Below are 21,094 nucleotides of genomic sequence, written 5' to 3' on the forward strand. Positions count from 1 at the left end.
GGGTGGGGGTGGTCAATTGGGTGGGGGTGGCCAATTAGGTGGGGGTTGTTGTGATTCAGGGTCAGCCTGTGGGTTCGGCAGTTGGGTCGGACGACTCAGAGGAGGAGGGGGGTGTTGAAGACCTTGCTGATGATAGCCCTCAGGCAGGCCCCTCCCACTTGGTCACCATGGAGACCCAGCTGTGTGAGCCTGACAGTGTGGATGAAGATGACCCACAGCTGGCCCTGTTCAAGGACGCCCGATGCAGGAGGCAGTCAAGTAGGAGTAAACAGAGGAAGGCTGTGGGGCTTCTCGGAAGGAGGCAGAGAGAGGCCACGCCCTGAACTCTTTATAAAGGGAATGTGTGGGGAGGGCTGGTTTGCTGAAAGCAACCGCTCAGATAGTATTTCAAAGCTCCTGTATCTTGGTTCGTGTCTTGTTTGTTTTTTGTAGTAATAAATTTGGCAGACGTAATTCCAGCCTCTTGCCGTTTGTAAAGGGGTTGCCTTTTCTGCAGGGCCGGTAGCAGGCTGGTACAGAACAGGGGTGGCCAATTGGGTGGGCATGGCTGCAGTGGTAACCGCAGACTGGGTGAGACTAAAAAGTTCAATCAATCAATTCCAACTTTGCGAGATGTTTTTTTTTCCCCGTGAGAAGTTGAAATTGATTGAATCTTTTTTTTAAGGTGCTTTAGGTGGTGGAGGCCTAAAGCGAAAAGGTTTTATAAAACCCAGCTGAAGGCCTAGGACTGGGCCGACGGCATGTGTGCCCACAGAGAGGGCTCTGTGTGCCACCTGTGGCACCCGTGCCATAGGTTCGCCACCACGGACTTATGACCTGTGGTCACGTGATCAAAATTTGGATGCCTGGCAACTGGCATGTATTTATGACGTTTGCGGTGTCCCACGGTCAAGCAGTCGCCTTTTGCGACCCTCAGTAGGGAAGCCAGATTCACTTAATGACCATGTTACGAACTTAATTGCAGCAATTTACTTAAAACACCGTGGCACAAAAGGTTGTAAAATGGGACAAAAGTCACTTAACAACTGTCTTGCTTAGCGGCATAAATTTTGGCCCTCAGTTGTGGTTGTAAGTCGAGGACTACCTGCAGTTGGGTTGATGGGGGGAGGACTTGGGAATCACCCTTCTGTAAAGAAAATATGTGTTCTGCTGTTCTGATGAAGGTGGCTAGCTGTGTTGTAGAAAGGACGGTATACAACAGAAGCATTTTTGCAAACGGACAGTCGCTCTGGTCACGACTGCAGGGTAGAGCTCAGAGTCTTTGCATGTGTGTTAGGAAGAGTAATGGCACTTTACGTCCAGAGTCATAGAGGCAGAAGAGTCACACTGGTGTATAAATGGAGGAAATCAAGCAGTGCATAATTTCCTGAAGCTGATCTCTGATCTAATGCTGATTGCAAGATTGCATCCTTATTGCTTTATGGCGGCATAATTTAAGGGCAGCAGTTGGTGGGTTTCCATAGATTTGCTTCTCCTCCCGCCAAGAGCCTTGGTGGAGCAGTGGGCTAATGCCTCCTTAAGTAACACCAGCTGCCTACAATTAGTGCAGGTTCGCATCCCACCAGGCTCAAGGTTGACTCAGCCTTCCATCCTTCCGAGGTAGGTAAAATGAGGACCCAGATTGTTGGGGGCAATTAAGCTGACTTTGTAATAATGCCGCTTGGGGTGTGTGTGAAAGCCCTAATAAGCAGGCATATACATAGAATGAAGGCTACTGCTAAGCTTGTAAGCCGCCCTGAGTCTTCGGAGAAGGGCGGGATATAAATGGAATTAAAATAAAAATAAAAATAAAAGTTGTCACCTGCTGACAAAAACAAAACAAAATGCCAAGACTCTAGAAAGAGTGCAGAGAAGAGCGACAAAGATGATCAGGGGTCTGGAGGCTAAAACATATAAGGAACGGTTACAGAAAATAGGTATGTCTAGTTTAATGAAGAGAAGGACGAGGGGTGACATGATAGCAGTCTTTCAATATCTCAGGGGCTGCCACAAAGAGGAGGGAGTCAAGCTATTCTCCAAAGCACCTGAAGGCAGGACAAGAAGCAATGGATGGAAATTAACCAAAGAGAGAAGCAACCTAGAACTAAGGAGAAATTTCCTGACAGTCAGAACAATTAACCAGTGGAATGATTTGCCTCCAGAAGTTGTGGATGCTGCATCATTGGGGATTTTAAAGAAGGGATTGTATAATCATTTGTCTGAAATGGTCAGGGCTTTTTTCCTCATAGAACGCTCAGAACGGAGTTTCGGCACCTTTTTTGGATGGAACCTTGTAGGGTAGGCAAGGTGGGTTGTATGACATGTGTGAGTTCCGGCACCTTTTTCTTTTACAAAAAAAGCACTGGAAATGGTACAGAGTTTCTGCTTAAGCAGGGTTTGGATAAGAACAGGGGTGTCAAACAGGGGTGTCAAACCATGGGCCAGATGTGTCACGAGGAAACCACGCCCACCCCATTCCCGGCAATGGAGGGAAAGCTCCAATACGTCACGCGATGTCACGTGACGTCGCGAGTTTGACGTGTCTGGACTAGAAGACCTCCAAGGTCCCTTCCAAATCTATTTCCTGTTAAAACAAAAACCTTCTATTTGTCGCTCTCAACACATGATGGGGCAGCTTCCAGCATTGTGGGTGGGAACCTAAAACACAGCCTGCAGCCAGCTTTCAAACATCCAGGGTAACAGGGTTGACATAAATGAGTGCTCCCCTCCGATAATGTGAATTTCTTATTTTACAACACAAGACTTTTGGAAGACTAGTGAACTCATGGCCAAACTAGGCCACCTGAACATTTGGTGCGGAAGAGATGTGAGACGAAGCACAAAGGAGCTTGCATGACACACCAAGAGAGCTCCTTCTTACTCCTTCGGGGCCATCCTGCCATACAAGCTTTTCTAGGACATGGCGGTCTTTCAGAGGTTTGGTCAATCCGTGTTCAGAAAAATCCCAAGTAACAGGTCACCAAAAAGGTGGAGGTATCACCAGGATCGTCCGTGGTGATCTTATCTCCCACACATCACACTGTTCCGTGTGACGATGGGCAGATCTGGAACAGAGAACATTTGGAAGGACCGAGTGATCCAGATCTTAAATAAGTTCTGCCTTGAGTTCTGCAAAAATCTTGCTTCAGATCCCCCATTTTTGCCAGACTGCCCCAATCTGGTCCTCTATAAAAGGATTCTAGGAGTTGAAGTCAAAGAACTGCAGGTCACACTATGTGTGTGTGTGTGCATGAATGAGACAGCACGGTTACCAAGTAAAAAAAACTGCTTCAAATTGATGGGAGTCCTGCCACAAAGCTGCTCTTGGCTGTCTCAATGTATTGTAAGAGAACCATGTACAATTGGTCCTCAACATACAACAGTTCATTTAATAGTCAAAGTTAACACTGTGAAAAGTGCCTTACGATTGTATTTTACGCGTGCAACTGTTGCAGCATCCCTATGCTCACGTGATCAAAATTCATATGCTTGACAACCGATTCATATTTATGACGGTTGCAGTGTCCCGGGGTCATGTGATCACTTTTTGCACCCTTCTGACAAGCAAAGTGAACGGGGAAGCCAGATTCATTTAACAACCATGTTACCAATTTAACAACTGCAGTGATTCGCGTTAACCACTGTGGCTGGAAAGGTGGTAAAATGGGGCGAAATTCACTTCACAAATGTCTCACTTAGCGACAGAAATGTTGGGCTCAATTCTGTCCGTAAGTCGAGGACTACCTGTCCTGGGAATCATTTAGGCAGTTTGATTCGCCATGAGCCATGGCTGAATCTTCCATTCCTGACACGACATTTTTTCCGATGCTAGGATTACTTTTCCTTCATGGCAGCTTTCTTTAAAGTTGTGTGTACTTACATTAACCGGCAGGGGCAAAGATCTGTGTGTGCCCAGGCCTTTTTTGAGGCACCAAAAATATATCTAATTATTTTTATACTGATAAGCTGCAGAATTAGAGCCTTGATAGTCTTCTGAACCTGGAGCCGGATAGAAGGAAAGCATCATTTTGCTTGGGTCAACAATAGCCACTGAAAGCTTGTTTTCTCACAACAAGAACGTCATGTCAAGGGGGGAAACAACCTGGCCCCATCCATCAGTCAAAGGAGAAGCAGCTGCAGCAGAGTTTGCACCAAGCTCCTTGCCAGAAAGAGAACTCAAATGCAACAGTCGTGACTTGGCCTTTGCTTGTAAGAAAGGCACATTCTGCCTTACCTTCTGACTTAATGCTAAGGGCCGTGGCATTATTGCAACATCCTCTTAAGTTGTTTAGAGAATGGTTTTTTTTATTAAAAGCCAATATATACGTTTCTAAAATTTATTTTTCTTTAGTTTGTCCCAATTTTCTATTGTGAACCCACTACTGAGAATTGATTTTCCTCAGGGTTTGCTTGAAACAGTTCTACACAGTGGTGGGATTCAAATATGTGAACAACCAGTTCTCTGTGTGGATGCCGCTTCCGGAAGTCCATTCTGGGCCTGGGCAACAAAAAATTAGCTACCGGTTCTGCCGAACTGGTGCGAACTGGCTGAATCCCACCCCTGGTTCTACACTATCCTTCAGATTTTAACTTCCAGGCTACTCAAGTGCTTTGAAACTCATTGAATTAGGTACTCAACACATTTTGATATTAAAATTTTGTCCCGGTACTCATTTTTTGTTTGGTACTCAACATGCAAACTAGAACTTGCCAGTGTCGGCTGCCTTGTGACTCACTACATTATTCCTTATGGGAAAAATTTGTTTGGTACTCATTGTTTTTGGTTTTCAACTTGCCTCCCAGAACCAATTAATACTGAGTATCAAGGTACCAAAGGGACGCGGTGGCTCAGTGCAAGTAGAAAAATAGGGACCACTACGATGGGAAGGTAACAGCGTTCCGTCATGCTGGCCACATGATCACAGAGATGTCCTCAGACAAGCACTGGCTCTTCGGTTTTGAAACAGAGATGAGCACCAGCCCCTAGAGTTGGAAACGACTAGCACGCATGTGCGGGGGAACCTTTACCTTTACCTATATCAAGGTACCATTGTAATGCTGTCTACCTTAAACAAATATCTATAGCTTTCCTGCACAAATGATCTCTTAAGAAAAAGAGGAGGAGGAGGAGGAGGAGGAGGAGGAGGAGGAGGAGGAGGAGGTGGTAATATTAGGAAAATGGCATTAACTTGGACTTTCAAATTTTACAAATTTGATAGGCAGATAATGTTTGTGGAACTGTCTGTAGACACAATATAATATGTAAAGGTTGAATATGGTTAGGGCTGTCATATCCCAAGATGGCAGTGAAGAAATTTAAAAAACTAACCCACTGCTGTCATTCTGGTAGCTTCCCAAATTTAATAGCACCAATATCACCATCTTCATTAGCCCTAATACAAAGCCCTCTTCAGGGAAGGAATTAAGGAACGTGAGCCGAATAGAAATCTGGGGATAAGGAGAAAGAGCGGCTGGTGGAGGACCAAAAATACTACTCACTGAGTTATTTTAAGTCTACTAAGCCCTACATTTCTTGAAAGTCAACAATGGGAATGACTGAGGAGGGGGGATAGTTTAATTTAAAGAGGGATGAAACCCAGAATGGGCCTGTTCCTGGCTACATGGTTCTGAGATGAAGATATGGCCACCAACTCTGTTGATGGAGCTGTTACTCAGAAATGTTCTCCGCTTCTTCTGATAAACCTCTCGTGTTTGTGCTATTTTTTCTTTAAGGAGGGAAAGTATAGAAGGGCCAATGATGCTAGACAGGGCCAATTGAGATCTGGGGGAGCTGGAAGATCATTTGACCTAGGTTTCATGCTAAAAGGGAACTACAAAGTTAAAGACTTCCTTTAAAAAGTTATAAAAATATTAAAAGCATATATCATCTTACTGGAGGATGTGCTCCCTCATTTTTGACTATAATTTCATAATTTTAATTTTGGCCAGTGACCTCAAAAGTTTGAGGAGATCCAATTTTTGGAGAAGGCCTGGAACTAGGACAACTTGATGTTATGACTACCAGATCTAGGATGCAAAGTTCCAGATGACCATTAGATGGCAGCCTCAGAGAGGAGCTGAAAACACTTTCCTGCCCTCTAATAGTCATTTGGATATTTGCAGGCCAGTTTTGATAGCCCTACTCTCTTTAGAAGCCTAGGTATCATTTTCCTCAAACCAAACATCCTCTAGTCTTGTATTCCAACAGGAATACACAAGATGGGTGGGGGCAAAATAACAATAACAACAACAACAACGATGATGATAATAATAATAATAAAAGTTGGAAGGGGCTGGAGGTCATCTAGTCCAACCCTGCTCAGGTAGGAAAACCTACACCACTTCAGACAAATGGTTGTCCAATCTCTTCTTAAAGACTTCCAGTGTTGGAGCATTCACAGCTTCTAGAAGCAGGTTGTTCCACTGATTAATTGTTCTAACTGTCAGGAAGTTTCTCCTTATTTCTAGGTTGCTTCTCTCCTTGACCAGTTTCCATCCGTTGCTTCTTGTCCTGCCTTCGGGTGCTTTGGAGAATAGCTTGACTCCCTCTTTGGGGCAGCCCCTGAGATATTGGAAGACTGCTATCATGTCCCCCCTCGTCCTTCTCTTCATTAAACTAGACATACCCAATTCCAGCAACCGTTCCTTATATGTTTTAGCCTCCAGCCCCCTAATCATATTTGCTGCTCTTCTCTGCACCCTTGTACATTATTATAATTTTCTACATCTTTCTTGGTAGGGGGCAGCATTGCCTAATTTCTATGGAGATTCCCAGTCATCCAGATCATGGTTATTCCAAAGGTGCTTTTTCAAAAGGCAGTTGGACTTCCTTTGTTTTCCCTTGAAGACATTTTGCTTCTCATTCAAGAGGCTTCTTCAGTTGTCAGGAGATTTGCAGGGAAATAACCACGGGATCATCATGAATCGAGCTCTTTATTCATATTTCTTAATTTGGTGGTTTTTTTGTACTCCAGAATATAAGGGGACCCTGCTGGTTTGATGGGGGCAATAGAGGGAGACTAAGCAAATCAAACAGGGACGCGGTGGCTCAGTGGGTTAGGACGCTGAGCTTGTCGATCGGAAGGTCGGCAGTTTGGCGGGTCGAATCCCGAGTGCTGCGTAACAGAGTGAGCGCCTGTTACTCGTCCCAGCTTCTGCCAACCTAGCAGTTCAAAAGCACGTAAAAATGCAAGTAGAAAAATAGGGACCGCTATGGTGGGAAGGTAACAGTGTTCCGTGCGCCTTTGGCATCTAGTCATGCCAGCCACATGACCACGGAGACGTCCTCGGACAAGCGCTGGCTCTTTGGCTTTGAAACGGAGATGAGCACCGGCCCCTAGAGTTGGAAACGACTAGCACGCATGTGCGGGGGAACCTTTACCTTTACCTTTAAGCAAATCAAATTCTTTTTTTAAAGGTTTTTATTGGCTTTTTTAGGGTTGGGAATAGAGTGGAAGGATAGGGATTGGGGTTTTTATTTTTATTTAATTCCATTTATATCCCGCCCTTCTCCGAAGACTCAGGGCGGCTTACAAGCTTAGCAGTAGCCTTCATTCTATGTATATGCCTGCTTATTAGGGCTTTCACACACACCCAAGCGGCATTATTACAAAGTCAGCTTAATTGCCCCCAACAATCTGGGTCCTCATTTTACCTACCTCGGAAGGATGGAAGGCTGAGTCAACCTTGAGCCTGGTGGGATGCGAACCTGCACTAATTGCAGGCAGCTGGTGTTACTTAAGGAGGCATTAGCCCACTGCTCCACCAAGGCTCTTTTGGGGGGGGGGTTGGGGTCAAAGGGAGGATGGGATCAGGGTTGGGTTTTCCCCCAATAATATTTCCAATATTTGGCAAACGGCATATTGTCTGGGTCTTCTGCTTCATTGACTATGCTAAAGACTTTGATTGTGTGCATCACAACAAACTGTGGCAAGTTGTTAAAGAGATGGTCATACCAGACCATCTTATTTGTCTCTTGAGAAACCTATATGTGGGCCAAGAAGCAACAGTGAGAACTGGACACAGAAACACTGATTGGTTCAAAATTGGGAAAGGAGTCCGGCAAGGCTGTATACTGTCGCCCTGCCTATTTAACTTATATGCAGAGCACATTATGAGAAAGGCAGGGCTAGATGAATCAAAAGTTGGAATTAAGATTGCCGGAAGAAACATCAACAACCTAAGATATGCAGATGATACCACTCTAATGGCAAAAAGTGAAGAAGAACTAAAGAGCCTCTTGTTGCGGGTGAAGAAGGAGAGTGCAAAACTTGGGTTGAAACTTAACATTAAGAAAACCAAGATCATGGCATCCGGCCCTCTCTATTCCTGGCAAATAGATGGGGAAGAAATGGAGGTAGTGACAGATTTTATTTTCTTGGGCTCCAAGATCACCGCAGATGGGGACTGCAGCCAAGAAATTAAAAGACGCTTGCTCCTGGGGAGGAAAGCCATGGCAAATCTAGACAGCACACTAAAAACCAGAGACATCACCCTGTCAACAAAAGTGTGTATAGTCAAGGCTATGGTCTTCCCAGTTGCAATGTATGGCAGTGAAAGTTGGACCATAAGAAAGGCTGAGCGCCAAAGAATTGAGGCCTTTAAACTATGGTGCTGGAGAAGACTCCTGCAAGTCCCTTGGACTGCAAGGCGATCAAACCGGTCAGTCCTAGAGGAGATCAACCCTGACTGGTCTTTAGAAGGCCAGATCTTGAAGTTGAAACTCAAATACTTGGGCCACCTAATGAGAAGGAAGGACTCACTGGAGAAGAGCCTAATGCTGGGAAAGGTTGAGGGCAAGAGAAGAAGGGGACGAGAGAGAATGAGGTGACTGGATGGAGTCACTGAAGCAGTAGGCGTGAGCTTAAATGGACTCCAGAAGATGGTAGAGGACAGGAAGGCCTGGAGGAACGTTGTCCATGGGGTCGCGATGGGTTGGACACGACTTTTCAGCTAACAACAACAACAACAACAACAACAACATATTGTCTGGATATATATATGTACATAACAATAATAGATCTAATGATATCTAATATTACATGTACTAACAGCAGCGAGAATTGTGTTTGCCCAATATTGTAAAAATGAAAACTTACCGACTGAAGAAATATTAATTAAGAAAATATTAGAGTGTGCAGAAATGGATAGGCTAACTTTAGGGATTAAAGAGAAAGAACATTTGGTTTACTCTAGAACTTGGAATCGATTTTATCAATGGCTAGAAAAACGAATGAAAGAGAAAGGAATGTGTTATGTAAACCTGACTATATACTAGCAAGGAAAAGACTATGGATTGGAAAAACTAATATTGTTTATGATCAGAAAATCAGGTTCTGGGTTCAAATTGTCCGTCTTGGTTGCCAGGTCCCTGTCTCTCCATCATCACCATGTCCGGCTCCCAACAACGCCTCATGCAAGGCATGCACCAGGACCTCAGCTGCCCCATCTGCCTCAAGCTCTTCCAGTCCCCCGTGACGACAGAGTGCGGGCACACTTTCTGCCAGGCCTGCTTGGCCCGTGTGGCCACCGAAGAGTGTGAGGGCAAAGCGGGTCCCTCGTGCCCCACCTGCCAAGCCCTCACCAAGGTGGAGCAGCTGCGGATCAACCAGCAGATGGAGCATTTGGTGGAGTCCTTTCAGCAGGTGCCTCGTGACCACTGCGAAGAGCACCTCGACCCTCTCAGCGTCTACTGCGAACAGGACCGCCAGGTGATTTGCGGGGTTTGCGCCTCGCTCGGCAAGCACAAAGGACACAACATCATCACTGCTGCTGAGGCCCACCAGAGGATGAAGGTAAGAGGCTGAGATCGAACACAGGCCTAGGACTCCCCTTGTTCTCCTCCTTGTTCCTCTGTCCCTGCCAGTCCAACAGGCACCCCTGACTTGTATCCAGTCAGGCCATTTGTCAGCCCAGCAAGAACAGGCCACAGTGGAATTGCAAGCCAGGATCTTGCTGGTCAGAGAAATTAGCAGGGATTGAACCTGGTACCATTCCTGCAAGGTATATGTTCTCCCTCTGAGCTAAAGCCTTTGTCCCAAAGTATGGATGGGCATGTATTTATCGATTCTACCAAGTGATGACATTCTACGGACATTTATGGGAAAAATATATTAGCTGCCAGTAAGCTTCCAGGGCAACTAAGGTGTGGTTGTCACTTATGAAGTCCTTGTACAGGTAGACTTAGAACCTCAGCTGAGTCCAAAATTTCCATTGCAAGGCAGTTGTTAGGGGAGTTTTGCCAGATTTTATGGTTTTTTTGTTGCCTTGTTTGTTAAGCAAATCATTGCAGTTGTTAAGTGAATCATGTGGTCATAAAGCAACTCTGGCTTCCCCATTGACTCTGCTTGTCATAAGACGGCTAGGTAGGTTACAAATGGCGATCATGTCATCCCTGGACAACACAGCTGTCACAAACACATGCCAGTTGCCAAGCACCTGAATTCTGACCAGCATTGTTTCAAACTTATTTGCTACTCTTGAGTCATGTTGGCAAGGTTCATCTGGATGGATGGATGGATGGATAGATGGATAAATGTATGTATGTATGTATGGATAGATGGATGGATGGATGGGTGGGTGGATAAATGTATGTATGTATGCATGTATGTATGGATAAATGTATGTATGTATGGATAGATGGATGGATGGATGGATGGATGGATGGATGGGTGAGTGGGTGGATAAATGTATGTATGTATGCATGTATGTATGTATGTGTGGTTGGGTGGGTGGATGTATGTATGTATGTATGTATGTATGTGTGGGTGGATGGATAAATGTATGTATGTATAGATGGATGGATGGATGGATGGGTGAGTGGGTGGATAAATGTATGTATATATGCATCTATGTATGTGTGGGTGGGAGGGTGGATGGATAAATGTATGGATGTATGGATAGATGGATGGATGGGTGGGTGGGTGGATAAATGTATGTATGTGTGTATGTATGTGTGGGTGGGTGGATGAATAAATGTATGTATGTATGGATAGATGGATGGATGGATAGATGGATGGATGGATGAATGGGTGGGTGGATGGATGAATGGATGGATGGGTGAGTGGATGGAAAGATGGATGAATGGACGGATGAGAGAGTGAGTGTGTGAGTGAGTGAATGAATGAACGAACCAACGAACGAATGAATGAAACAAACTACTGTCTCCCTGAGACTTCAGGATAGAGCAGGGGATTATGAATCTCACTGAATATTTGGTCCAGATCACGTGTCAAACGGAGTATTCCTCTCCTATTCTTGTCCTCAGAAATTTCTGTGTTTTGTCTCTCCTTCCCTACCTGGCATAACTGCAGAAGCAGCTTCCTCAGCAACAGGTGCAGCTCCAGGAAGCCCAAATACGCAAGGAGAAGACGATTGCCCTGCTGAATCGGCAAATAGCAGAAGTGGAGGTACCAGCCCTGGATGTTTGTTGGTCTGTATGCGAGAGACTCAGATAGGTAGGAGGTAGGAAGACCACATGGTGGTTTATAACAGATCTATAAAGAGACAACATTAAAACATTGGCTCACCGATTGTATTGCTCCATGCTAATAAGCACATGCCTACCTTATGTGCGTGTGTCTATACAAACATCACACACCAACACATTACAGAGTTATTCTACAAATCTACATTGAATTCGTATTGTAGAAATTGTATTCTACAAACTTTAGAGAGAAGATCCCCGCCCCCTGGTCACCTCTCATCTTGGTTTTTATTTTCTTATTTAATCTTAATTTTGTCGATCAGAAGGTCAGCAGTTTGGCGGGTCGAATCCCGAGTGTCGCGCAACAGAGTGAGCGCCTGTTACTCGTCCCAGCTTCTGCCAACCTAGCAATTTGAAAGCACGTAAAAATGCAAGTAGAAAAATAGGGACCACTACGGTGGGAAGGTAACAGCGTTCTGCGCGCCTTTGGCGTCTAGTCATGCCGGCCACATGACCACGGAGATGTCCTCGGACAAGCGCTGGCTCTTCGGCTTTGAAACGGAGATGAGCACCGACCCCTAGAGTCGGAAATGGCTAGCACGCATGTGCGGGGGAACCTTTACCTTTACCTTAAGCCATCCAAAATCATTACAACAGTGAGATGCGTGGAACATACCGGTCCACGGAAAAACTGTCTTCCGTGAAAGTGGTCCCTGGTGCAAAAAAGGTCGGGCACTGCTGCTACAAAAGATAAATATAATACTGAGGGGAATCTTTGTTGACAGTGAAGTGCTGGATACCCGGGACAAGCTGTCCAGCCCTCACACCAGAACTGTCCATTCTTGTCCTTCCCGTATTATTGAAGAATAATTTGGAGTTCCTACTGTAATTGGGGTTGTGCGAGAATAAATCAAAATGAAATCCAGACAGCTGTGAGGAAAGGAGGTTTATTTTTGCCCCCGAAGCAAAGAGATTTGCCTACGAGGGCAGCTGCAGAGAAAACGGGGTACACAAGGGCTGTTTTAAAGGGGAGTTTGTCCTTGGTATGGCTTGAGGAGTGTGGGTCTGTGTATGTGTTGATGCAGGGAAGGGCTTGATTAAATTGAAGGATGTGGATTGTGCCTCTTCATTTGAACTGTGAGTGTTATAATTATGTTTACATTGTGTTAATTGAGTTTTGTGTGTGTCTGCTTGTATGTGTTTACCATTTGAAATGAATGTCTAATTCATTCTTATGTTTGCTATAAACTGAAAGGATTTTACAGATTGCTAATCAGTAACTTCGCTGGAGACCTTGGTTAGTTAACATATGATTCCCTATACAACAGTGGTCCCCAACCTTTTCGGCTTGGTGGACTGGCAAGGGGGAGGAGGGATGGTGCTGTCCGAGTGGCAGGTGCATGTCTGCACAACTCCATTTGTGCAAGCGGCGGGTGCGTGTGCTCGCCACTCGCACAAGTGGAGCTGTGTACATGTGCATGCTCACCCCCTGCTTGCACAGCCCAGAAGTTGGGCACTCCTGCTATACACTATTTCTAACACATAATTCTAACAATTATATAAATTTATGAATTCTTCCCACACTAGGAAACAGTATCCCGATTCAAACACCAAGTGTCAGATCAGCTGGGGGTCATGCGGTCCTATCTGGGAGCGCTGGAGTCTACCCTGGGCCAGGAGGCTGAGCGGGTGCAACAACAGGCCACCGAGGCCTTGCAAAATGAACGCAAGACCGTGACCCGTTACCTGGACCAGCTCAAGCAGATGGAGATGGTGCTGGGCGATGTGCAAGACGAACCACAGACCGAGTTCCTGAGGGTGAGGCACCTCCATTGCAATAATAATAATAATAATAATAATAATAATAATAATAATAATAATAATAATAATAATAATAATAATAATAGCAAAGATACAAAAATCTACTGACAATTCAAATTGCCGACTTTGCAACGACAAAGTTGAAACTGTTTCACATTTAATATGTGAGTGCAGCAAAATCGCACACTGATTACAAAGCTAGACATGACCGAGTTGCTAAACTAATCCACTGGGCATTGTGTAAAAAATACGACTTGCCCATGTCCGAAAAGTCATGGGAACATAGGGTAGAAAAAATTGTCAAGAATGAGAGGGTGAAGATCTTGTGGGACTTCCGAATACAGACAGATCGCCATTTGGAACACAACACGCCAGATATCGCAGTCATAGAGAACTGAAGCGTATAGCTGATTGATATCGCTGTACCAGGAGATGCCAGAGTCGAAGAAAAAGAACTAGAAAAAGTTACGAAATACCGTGACCTGGCCATTGAAACTGTGCGATTATGGATGAAACGTGTAACAGTGATACCCATTGTCATCGGGGCACTGGGAACTATGTCCAAAAACTTTGCAAAATACATCAAGAAATTGCAGCTTCCTGCAATAACTCCAGCAAAGCTACAAAAAACTGCGCTACTTGGAACATCTTACATTTTAAGGAGATACCTGGTTGATACCTAGGATGCTGGCAGCAACCTGTGTCAACCATTAGTGCCAGTCAATTTGAGGGTTCATTTGACTGAGTTTCATGTTTTATGAATAAAATTTTTATATAATAATAATAATAATAATAATAATAATAATAATAATAATAATAATAATAATAATATCTTACATTTTAAGGAGATACTTGGTTGATACCTAGGATGCTGGCAGCAACCCGTGTCAACCATTACTGCTAGTCAATTTGAGTGTTCAGTTGACTGAGGTTCATGTTTAATGAATAAAAGTTTTATAACAACAACAACAACAACAACAATAATAAAAGTTGGAAGGGACCTTGGAGGTCATCTAGTCCAACCCCCAGCTGAGGCAGGAAACCATTTCAGACAAATGGCTGTCCAGTCTCTTCTTAAAAACTTCCAGTGTTGGAGCATTCACAGCTTCTGGAGGCAGGTAGTTCCATTGGTTAATTGTTCTGTCAAGAAGTTTCTCCTTAGTTCGAGGTTGCTTCTTCTGATCTTTTTCGGTCTTGAAACTAAAAACCAAGTCAAAGCTGATCACGCTTCTGCATTGTGTGCTCAACCTTACTGTAGGCATATGTGGTGTACAGGTGGTCCTCGACTTACAACCGTTTGAAATTACCATGGCACTGAAAAAAAGCTGACTTATGACCATTTTTTCAACCGTCGCACCATCCCCATGGTCACGTGATGGAAATTTGGATGCTTGGCAACTGGCTCATATTTATGGCAGTTGCAGTGTCCCTGGGTCATGTGATCACCTTTTGTGACTTTCTGACAAGCCGAGTCAATGGAGAAGACGGCTTCACTTAACAACCATGTTACAAACCTAACAGTGACTCACTTAACAATCAGGGCAAGAAAAGTGGCAAAATGGGGCAAAAGTCATTTAATAAATGTCTTGCTTAAAAAATTAGAAATTTTGGCCTCAACTGCGGTCGTAAATCGAGGACTACCCATATCTGTATTTCATTTTTTAATTGCCTAACCAGGCTGGTAGGAATCCTGGAAGTCATAACCCAACAACTGAAGGGCTTCAATTGTTAAAATCTTGCCCTATGAGGGAAAACTACCTGAACTTTGCTAATTTCTGCTTTCTTTTTTCCTCCACAGAAATATTGTCTGGTTGCCAGCAAGTGAGTAACTGTTCATTTAAAACAACCCACCAGCCAATCCTCTTCTCTGAATTGTGCATATCTTCAGTATCTCCAAAATGAGGGGTCCTTGTTGCTGTCCGAGCTTGGCTGGTTTCTTGTAGATGTTTTGTTACTCAAAGTAGGTAACATCATCGGTGCTAGTAAGAGGTGGGGTTTGCTCTCTCTGCTCTCTCTGCCTCTCCCTACTAGTATTGAAGATGTTACCCAGTTTGGTAATGAAAGGTCTAAAACAGGGGTAGGCAACCTTGGCTCTTTTATGTCTCGTGGACTTCAACTCCCAGAATTCCTGAGCCAGCTATGCTGAGGGGAAAGAGAGAGGTTTCCAAGCTGAGCCATGCTGGCTCAGGAATTCTGGGAGTTGAAGTCCATGAGTCATAAAAGAGCCAAGGTTGCCTACCCCTGGCCTAGGCCTTAGGCCGCTTTATGACTCACGGACTTCAACTCCCAGAATTCCTGAGCCAGCCATGCTGAGGGGAAAGAGAGAGGTTTCCAAGCTGAGCCATGCTGGCTCAGGAATTCTGGGAGTTGAAGTCCACGAGTCATAAAAGAGCCAAGGTTGCCTACCCCTGGCCTAGGCCTTAGGCCGCTTTATGACTCACAGACTTCAACTCCCAGAATTCCTGAGCCAGCCATGCTGAGCGGAAAGAGAGAGGTTTCCAAGCTGAGCCATGCTGGCTCAGGAATTCTGGGAGTTGAAGTCCACGAGTCATAAAAGAGCCAAGGTTGCCTACCCCTGGTCTAAAAAAAAAAACAGCCAAGCCCAGAGAGCACCAAGGACCCCTCACTTAAGTTCCTCCTTACCAGAACCGCCTTCTTAGAGGATGAGAAGGAGAAATGATGACACATGTGTGACAATATGACACAACTGACACTGCCTATGTACTTGCAACAGACATTAGGACAGGTGTACACAATTTCGTCCTTTGTGCAGTGATGACACATCATCATTTTGATTTCAGTGTTACTTGTTGAAAATGCTCTTAATGCAACCTGTACTTCACTTGCATATTTAAAGGCACTGAACACAGAGTTCCTGTATACAGGTAGTCCTCGACTTACAACAGTTCATTTAGTGACTGTTCAAAGTTACAACAGCACCGGAAAAAGTGACTTATGACCGTTTTTCCACAGTTACAACCTTGGCAGCGTCCCCAGGGTCATGTGATCAAAATTCAGATGCTTGGCAACTGGTTCATATTTATGACGGTTGCTGTGTCCCGAGGTCATGTGATCCCCTTCTGCGACCTTGTGACAAGCAAAGTCAGCGGGGAAGCCAGATTCACTTAACAACCAGGTTACCAACTTACTAATTGCAGTGATTCATTCACTTAGCAACTGAGGCACAGAAAGTCATAAAAGGGGCAAAACTCACTTAACAAATGTCTCCCTTCACAACAGAAATTTGGGGCTCAATTGTGGTCATAAGTCGAGGACTACCTGTAGTCCTGAAACTACAGACACAGAGCTTTACTAGAATCTCAACAATTAACTAGGTTTGTCCGAGTGTGAGAGAGACAAGAGGATGATGCTCTGAATTAAGGACACCTTCCTTGGTTGACGTTGACCAAAAACCCCAACGTTCCTTCATGTTAAGCTAAATAAATACACAGGTTTCCTTAGTATGTTTTACTCTCCTTAATTTGAGAAATTATAATACAAATGCAAAATTATAAGACAAATTATAATACAGAATTAGAGTACAAATACAAAATTATAACACAAATCAAACTCCCAGAGTTTGATTTGTATTATAATTTTTTATTTGGCTATTTTATTTGGGCGCTCCATCACTGGAGGTTTTTAAGAAGAGACTAGAAATGGTATAGGACAGGTTCTCCTGCTTGAGCAGGGGGCTGGACTAGAAGACCTCCAACGTCCCTTCCAGCTCTATTCTATTCTAATTCATTATTTTGCGGTGACATGTGGCATTAGCTACTCAGCCTTGTATATCTTCCTTTGGGATATTCCGCTCCGTTTCCCACTTTCCCATTCAGCTGTTCCTCCATTTCCCTGGAGCCCACTCAGTTTCCATCTGTCCTTGATTCTATCTTCATACTATCTGATTTCACAGATTCTTCTCTAATTATTAATTGTACTACTGGTAGCCCTCGACTACCAAAATTAATTGTACTACTGGTAGCCCTCGACTACCAAAATTAATTGTACTACTGGTAGTCCTTGACTACTAAAAGTTCTGTTGCTAAGTGAGAAAGTTAAGTGAATTCTGCCCCATTCTGCAACCCTTCCTGCTACAGGTATTAAGTGAATCACTGTGGTTGTTAAGTTAGTAACGTAGTTGTGAAGTGAATTTGGCTTTCCCGTTGACCTAGCTTATCAGAGCATCACAAAAGGGTGGGGCTGGTCTTCCAATATATGTTGGGGGGAATCTTTGTTTGGGAACCTTCTTTTAATAAACAAGGTTATTATATTTAATAAGGGAAAAGTGTAAAAGAATAGTAGGGGGAATCCTCATTCCCCCCCACCCCCAGCCATGATAAAGTGTCTTCTTCTTTCCTTTGCCCTGTAGATTGCAGAAGATCCTGGGGGAATCTCCACCCATTGCCCGCATGGACATTCAGCTCCCCATAATTTCTGATGAGTTTAAGTTTCAAGTATGGAGGAAGATGTTCCGTGCAATAATGCCAGGTAGAGACCACCACTTGGAGGATAAGGCTGCATGTGTGTGTGTGTGTGTGTGTGTGTTTAAAGAAGTCGGCCCTTTGCATCCTTTGTAGGCAACCTTGGCTCTTTTATGACTCGTGGACTTCAACTCCCAGAATTCTGGGAGTTGAAGTCCATGAATCATAAAAGAGCCAAGGTGTTCTGTACCAGCCTACTACTGGCCCTGCAGAAAAGGCAGGGACAACCCCTTTACAAAACGGCAAGAGGCTGGAACTAAGCCTGCCAAATTTATTGACATAAAACAGAGCAAAACAGTAACACGAACCATGAAACAGGAGCTATTCAAGCAGTTGCCTTCAGCAAACCAGCCCTCCCGCACATTCCCCTTTTAAACAGTTCAAGGCGTGGCTTCTCTCTGCCTCCTTCCGAGGTGCCCCATTGCCTTCCTCTGTTTACTCCTGATTGACTGCCTACTGCGTTGGGCGTCCTTGAACAGGGCCAGCTGTGGGTCATCATCATCCACGCTGTCAGGCTCACACAGCTGGGTCTGCGTTGTAACCAGATGGGAGGGGCCTGGCTGAGGGCTCTGCGGAGCCTCAGGGCTATCCTCTGGAGGCTCTCCAACACCCCCCTCCTCCTCCTCCTCTGAATCGTCCGACCCAACTGCCAAACCCACAGGCTGACCCTGAATCACAACACAAGGTTGCCTACCTTGGTTGAGTGGGGGATTGGACTAGAAGACCTCCAAGGTCCCTTCCAACTCTGTTATTGTATTCTAAATATCTTTGCAAGTTAAGGCATGAATAATTCAGAAAGAATAATTATGTTCACTCGTACGCTATTTTTTTTTAAGTACAGAAAGCCTATCCCCTTATTAAATCCTCTCCATGAAAGAAATGAAAGGGGGGGGGAGTCCTTATTTTCACATTGTGACTAATCTTCACGTCTTTCTGTCTTCCTGAAGCTTTGGAAAACCTGACCTTGGACCCAGCCACTGCGCAAGCCAACCTAGTGGTGTCCGAAGATGGGAAAAGAGTGGAGTGTGTCGAACATAAGCAAGCCGTGAGCTTGGATGACCCCCAACGGTTTGACAAATCCAACTGCCTGGTCTCACGCCAGAGTTTCTCACAAGGAGAACACTACTGGGAGGTGACAGTAGATGACAAACCCCGTTGGGCTCTGGGCCTCATCTCCGCTGAAACTGGGCGCAAGGGCCGCCTGCACGCCACCCCGTCCAATGGCTTCTGGCTGGTGGGTTGCAAGGAAGGGAAAAGCTACGAGGCCTATGTGGAGCACAAGGAACCCCGGTCTCTGAAGCTGGAGGGAAAGCCCAACCGAATTGGTATCTACCTCAGCTTCGACGATGGCCTCCTGGCCTTCTACGATGCCAGTGATGAAGACAACCTGTTCCAGATCTTTGCTTTCCACGAGCGCTTTACAGGCACGGTCTACCCTTTCTTTGACGTCTGCTGGCACGATAAGGGCAAGAACAGCCAACCTTTAATCATCTACACCCCAGAGTCACAAGAGTGATAATAACTAACCATGAGCAGAAATGATCCGGTATCTTCTAGACCAGCCTTCTAGACCTGGATTCCTCTTTACGTGCTGCGTCTGCATCGTGTAGCATCCTAAAATTCTAGACAATGATAATCCCAATAGCTCTGGAGAAGACCAAATGAGCAAAGGCTGCTCTAAGCTCACCCATTATCAGCTCCTATCTATATTATCACCTGCCGTGGTCTTCCGAGGAGTTGTTTCTTACCAAAGCTGCACATCGTACCCCTCTCCCCAATTCTTGGCAACTTTAACTCGGTTGCACACAGACTCCTAAGTCAAAGCCACATTCAATTTGATTAAAGAGATGCCACTGTATCAGCACAGGTCTGCCATCTAAAGCTTGGAATCTTGACAATTTTCTTGGTTTAGAAATAAAAGGCTTATTAACCTTGTAGCTTGTTCAGCAAAGTTAAAACACACCAATAATGCCTGCAGAGGGGAAGATTGGGGCTGGCCGATTTCCGGGAAGACAGAGCAGTGTTTCTCAATCTTAGCAGTGTTCTGGATTTCAACTCTCAGAATTCCTCAGCCAGTACAGATCCCGTGAGAATGGAGACTTTGCTAGCCTGAATAGCTCACTGCCTAGAGCTGCTTTATTATGTGGTCCTTATTCTTTTATCACTACAGTCCTCATTGGAAATTGTCACTTAAAGTCCAACCATTGTAAAAATGCCAGTTTTCCATTTTTTAAACAAACGATGTCGTCCTTCATAATATCAAACTGGTTGTTGCTTGATAAATATACATCTAAGGATGAGGCTGAGTTCAAAGATGGACTTATTTACATTTCTTTACATCATTAGGATTGCTCGGAAACTACCAGGCAGAGTGGATTCATAGCAGCCTGTCAAATTTAATCCATTCTCATCTGTCTTAAAACCAAAGGCAAAATACAGGGGCAAATAGTTTGGTGAGCTTGTTCAATAAAAAAAATCTCGTGTAAGTTAATGCAATAATTTTGATATTTGGGAAAGATAATGCCATTCTCTATGGGAAATATTGATTCATTTACTTACTAAAATTAGGAAGCCATCCAACCCAAAACATTAGAATTGGTTATTTTGAATTGTGATGTTGGAGAAGATTCTTGAGAGATCAGATCCGTCAATCCTGAAGGAAATCAACCATCACTGTAATAATAATAATAATAATAATAATAATAATAATAATAATAATAATAATAATAATAATAATAATAATAATAATAATTTATTTATTTTATTTATTTTAATTCCATTTATATCCCGCCCTTCTCCGAAGACTCAGGGCGGCTTACAAGCTTAGCAGTAGCCTTCATTCTATGTATATGCCTGCTTATTAGGGCTTTCATACACCCCCAAAGCGGCATTATTACAAAGTCAGCTTAATTGCCCCCAACAATCTGGGTCCTCATTTTACCTACCTCGGAAGGATGGAAGGCTGAGTCAACCATGAGCCTGGTGGGATGCGAACCTGCACTAATTGCAGGCAGCTGGTGTTACTTAAGGAGGCATTAGCCCACTGCTCCACGAAGGCTCTATAATGATGATGATGAGGAGGAGGAGGAGGAGGAGGAGGAGGAATAGGAGGAGGAGGAAGAAGTTGGAAGGGACCTTGGAGGTCATCTAGTCCAACCCCCTGCTCAGGCAGGAAACCCTATACCATTTTGGACAAATGGCTGTCCAGTCTCTTCTTAAAAACTTCCAGTGTGGGAGCATTCACTGCTTCTGGAGGCAGGTTGTTCCACTGGTTAATTGTTCTAACTGTCAGGAAGTTTCTTCTTAGTTCTAGGTTGCTTTTCTCCTTGACTAGTTTCCATCCGTTGCTTCTTGTCCTGCCTTCAGGGGCTTTGGAGAAGCGTTAAAA

General features: G+C 44.5%; 1 protein-coding gene across 1 annotated transcript; it reads left to right on the forward strand.

The window, feature by feature from the left end:
* Positions 1 to 9,351: 9,351 nt before the first annotated feature.
* TRIM72 (tripartite motif containing 72) lies at positions 9,352 to 20,451 on the forward strand. The gene is made up of 6 exons (XM_083378077.1): positions 9,352 to 9,773; positions 11,292 to 11,387; positions 12,992 to 13,222; positions 15,024 to 15,046; positions 17,595 to 17,713; positions 18,654 to 20,451. The coding sequence occupies exons 1-6, from the start codon at positions 9,369 to 9,371 to the stop codon at positions 19,220 to 19,222; spliced, it is 1,443 nt and encodes a 480-aa protein (XP_083234203.1). The 5' UTR covers positions 9,352 to 9,368; the 3' UTR covers positions 19,223 to 20,451.
* Positions 20,452 to 21,094: the final 643 nt, after the last annotated feature.

This window comes from Vipera ursinii (assembly GCF_947247035.1).
Source record: "Vipera ursinii genome assembly, chromosome: Z".
Classification (NCBI taxonomy): domain Eukaryota; kingdom Metazoa; phylum Chordata; class Lepidosauria; order Squamata; family Viperidae; genus Vipera; species Vipera ursinii.

Excerpts from the sequence above, each read along its gene's own strand:
- TRIM72 (XM_083378077.1), top strand. The coding sequence starts at position 9,369 with ATGTCCGGCTCCCAACAACGCCTCATGCAAGGCATGCACCAGGACCTC. Across the intron at positions 13,223-15,023 it reads CACAGACCGAGTTCCTGAGG|AAATATTGTCTGGTTGCCAG; the intron begins GTGAGGCACCTC and ends TTTCCTCCACAG. Across the intron at positions 15,047-17,594 it reads TATTGTCTGGTTGCCAGCAA|ATTGCAGAAGATCCTGGGGG; the intron begins GTGAGTAACTGT and ends TTTGCCCTGTAG.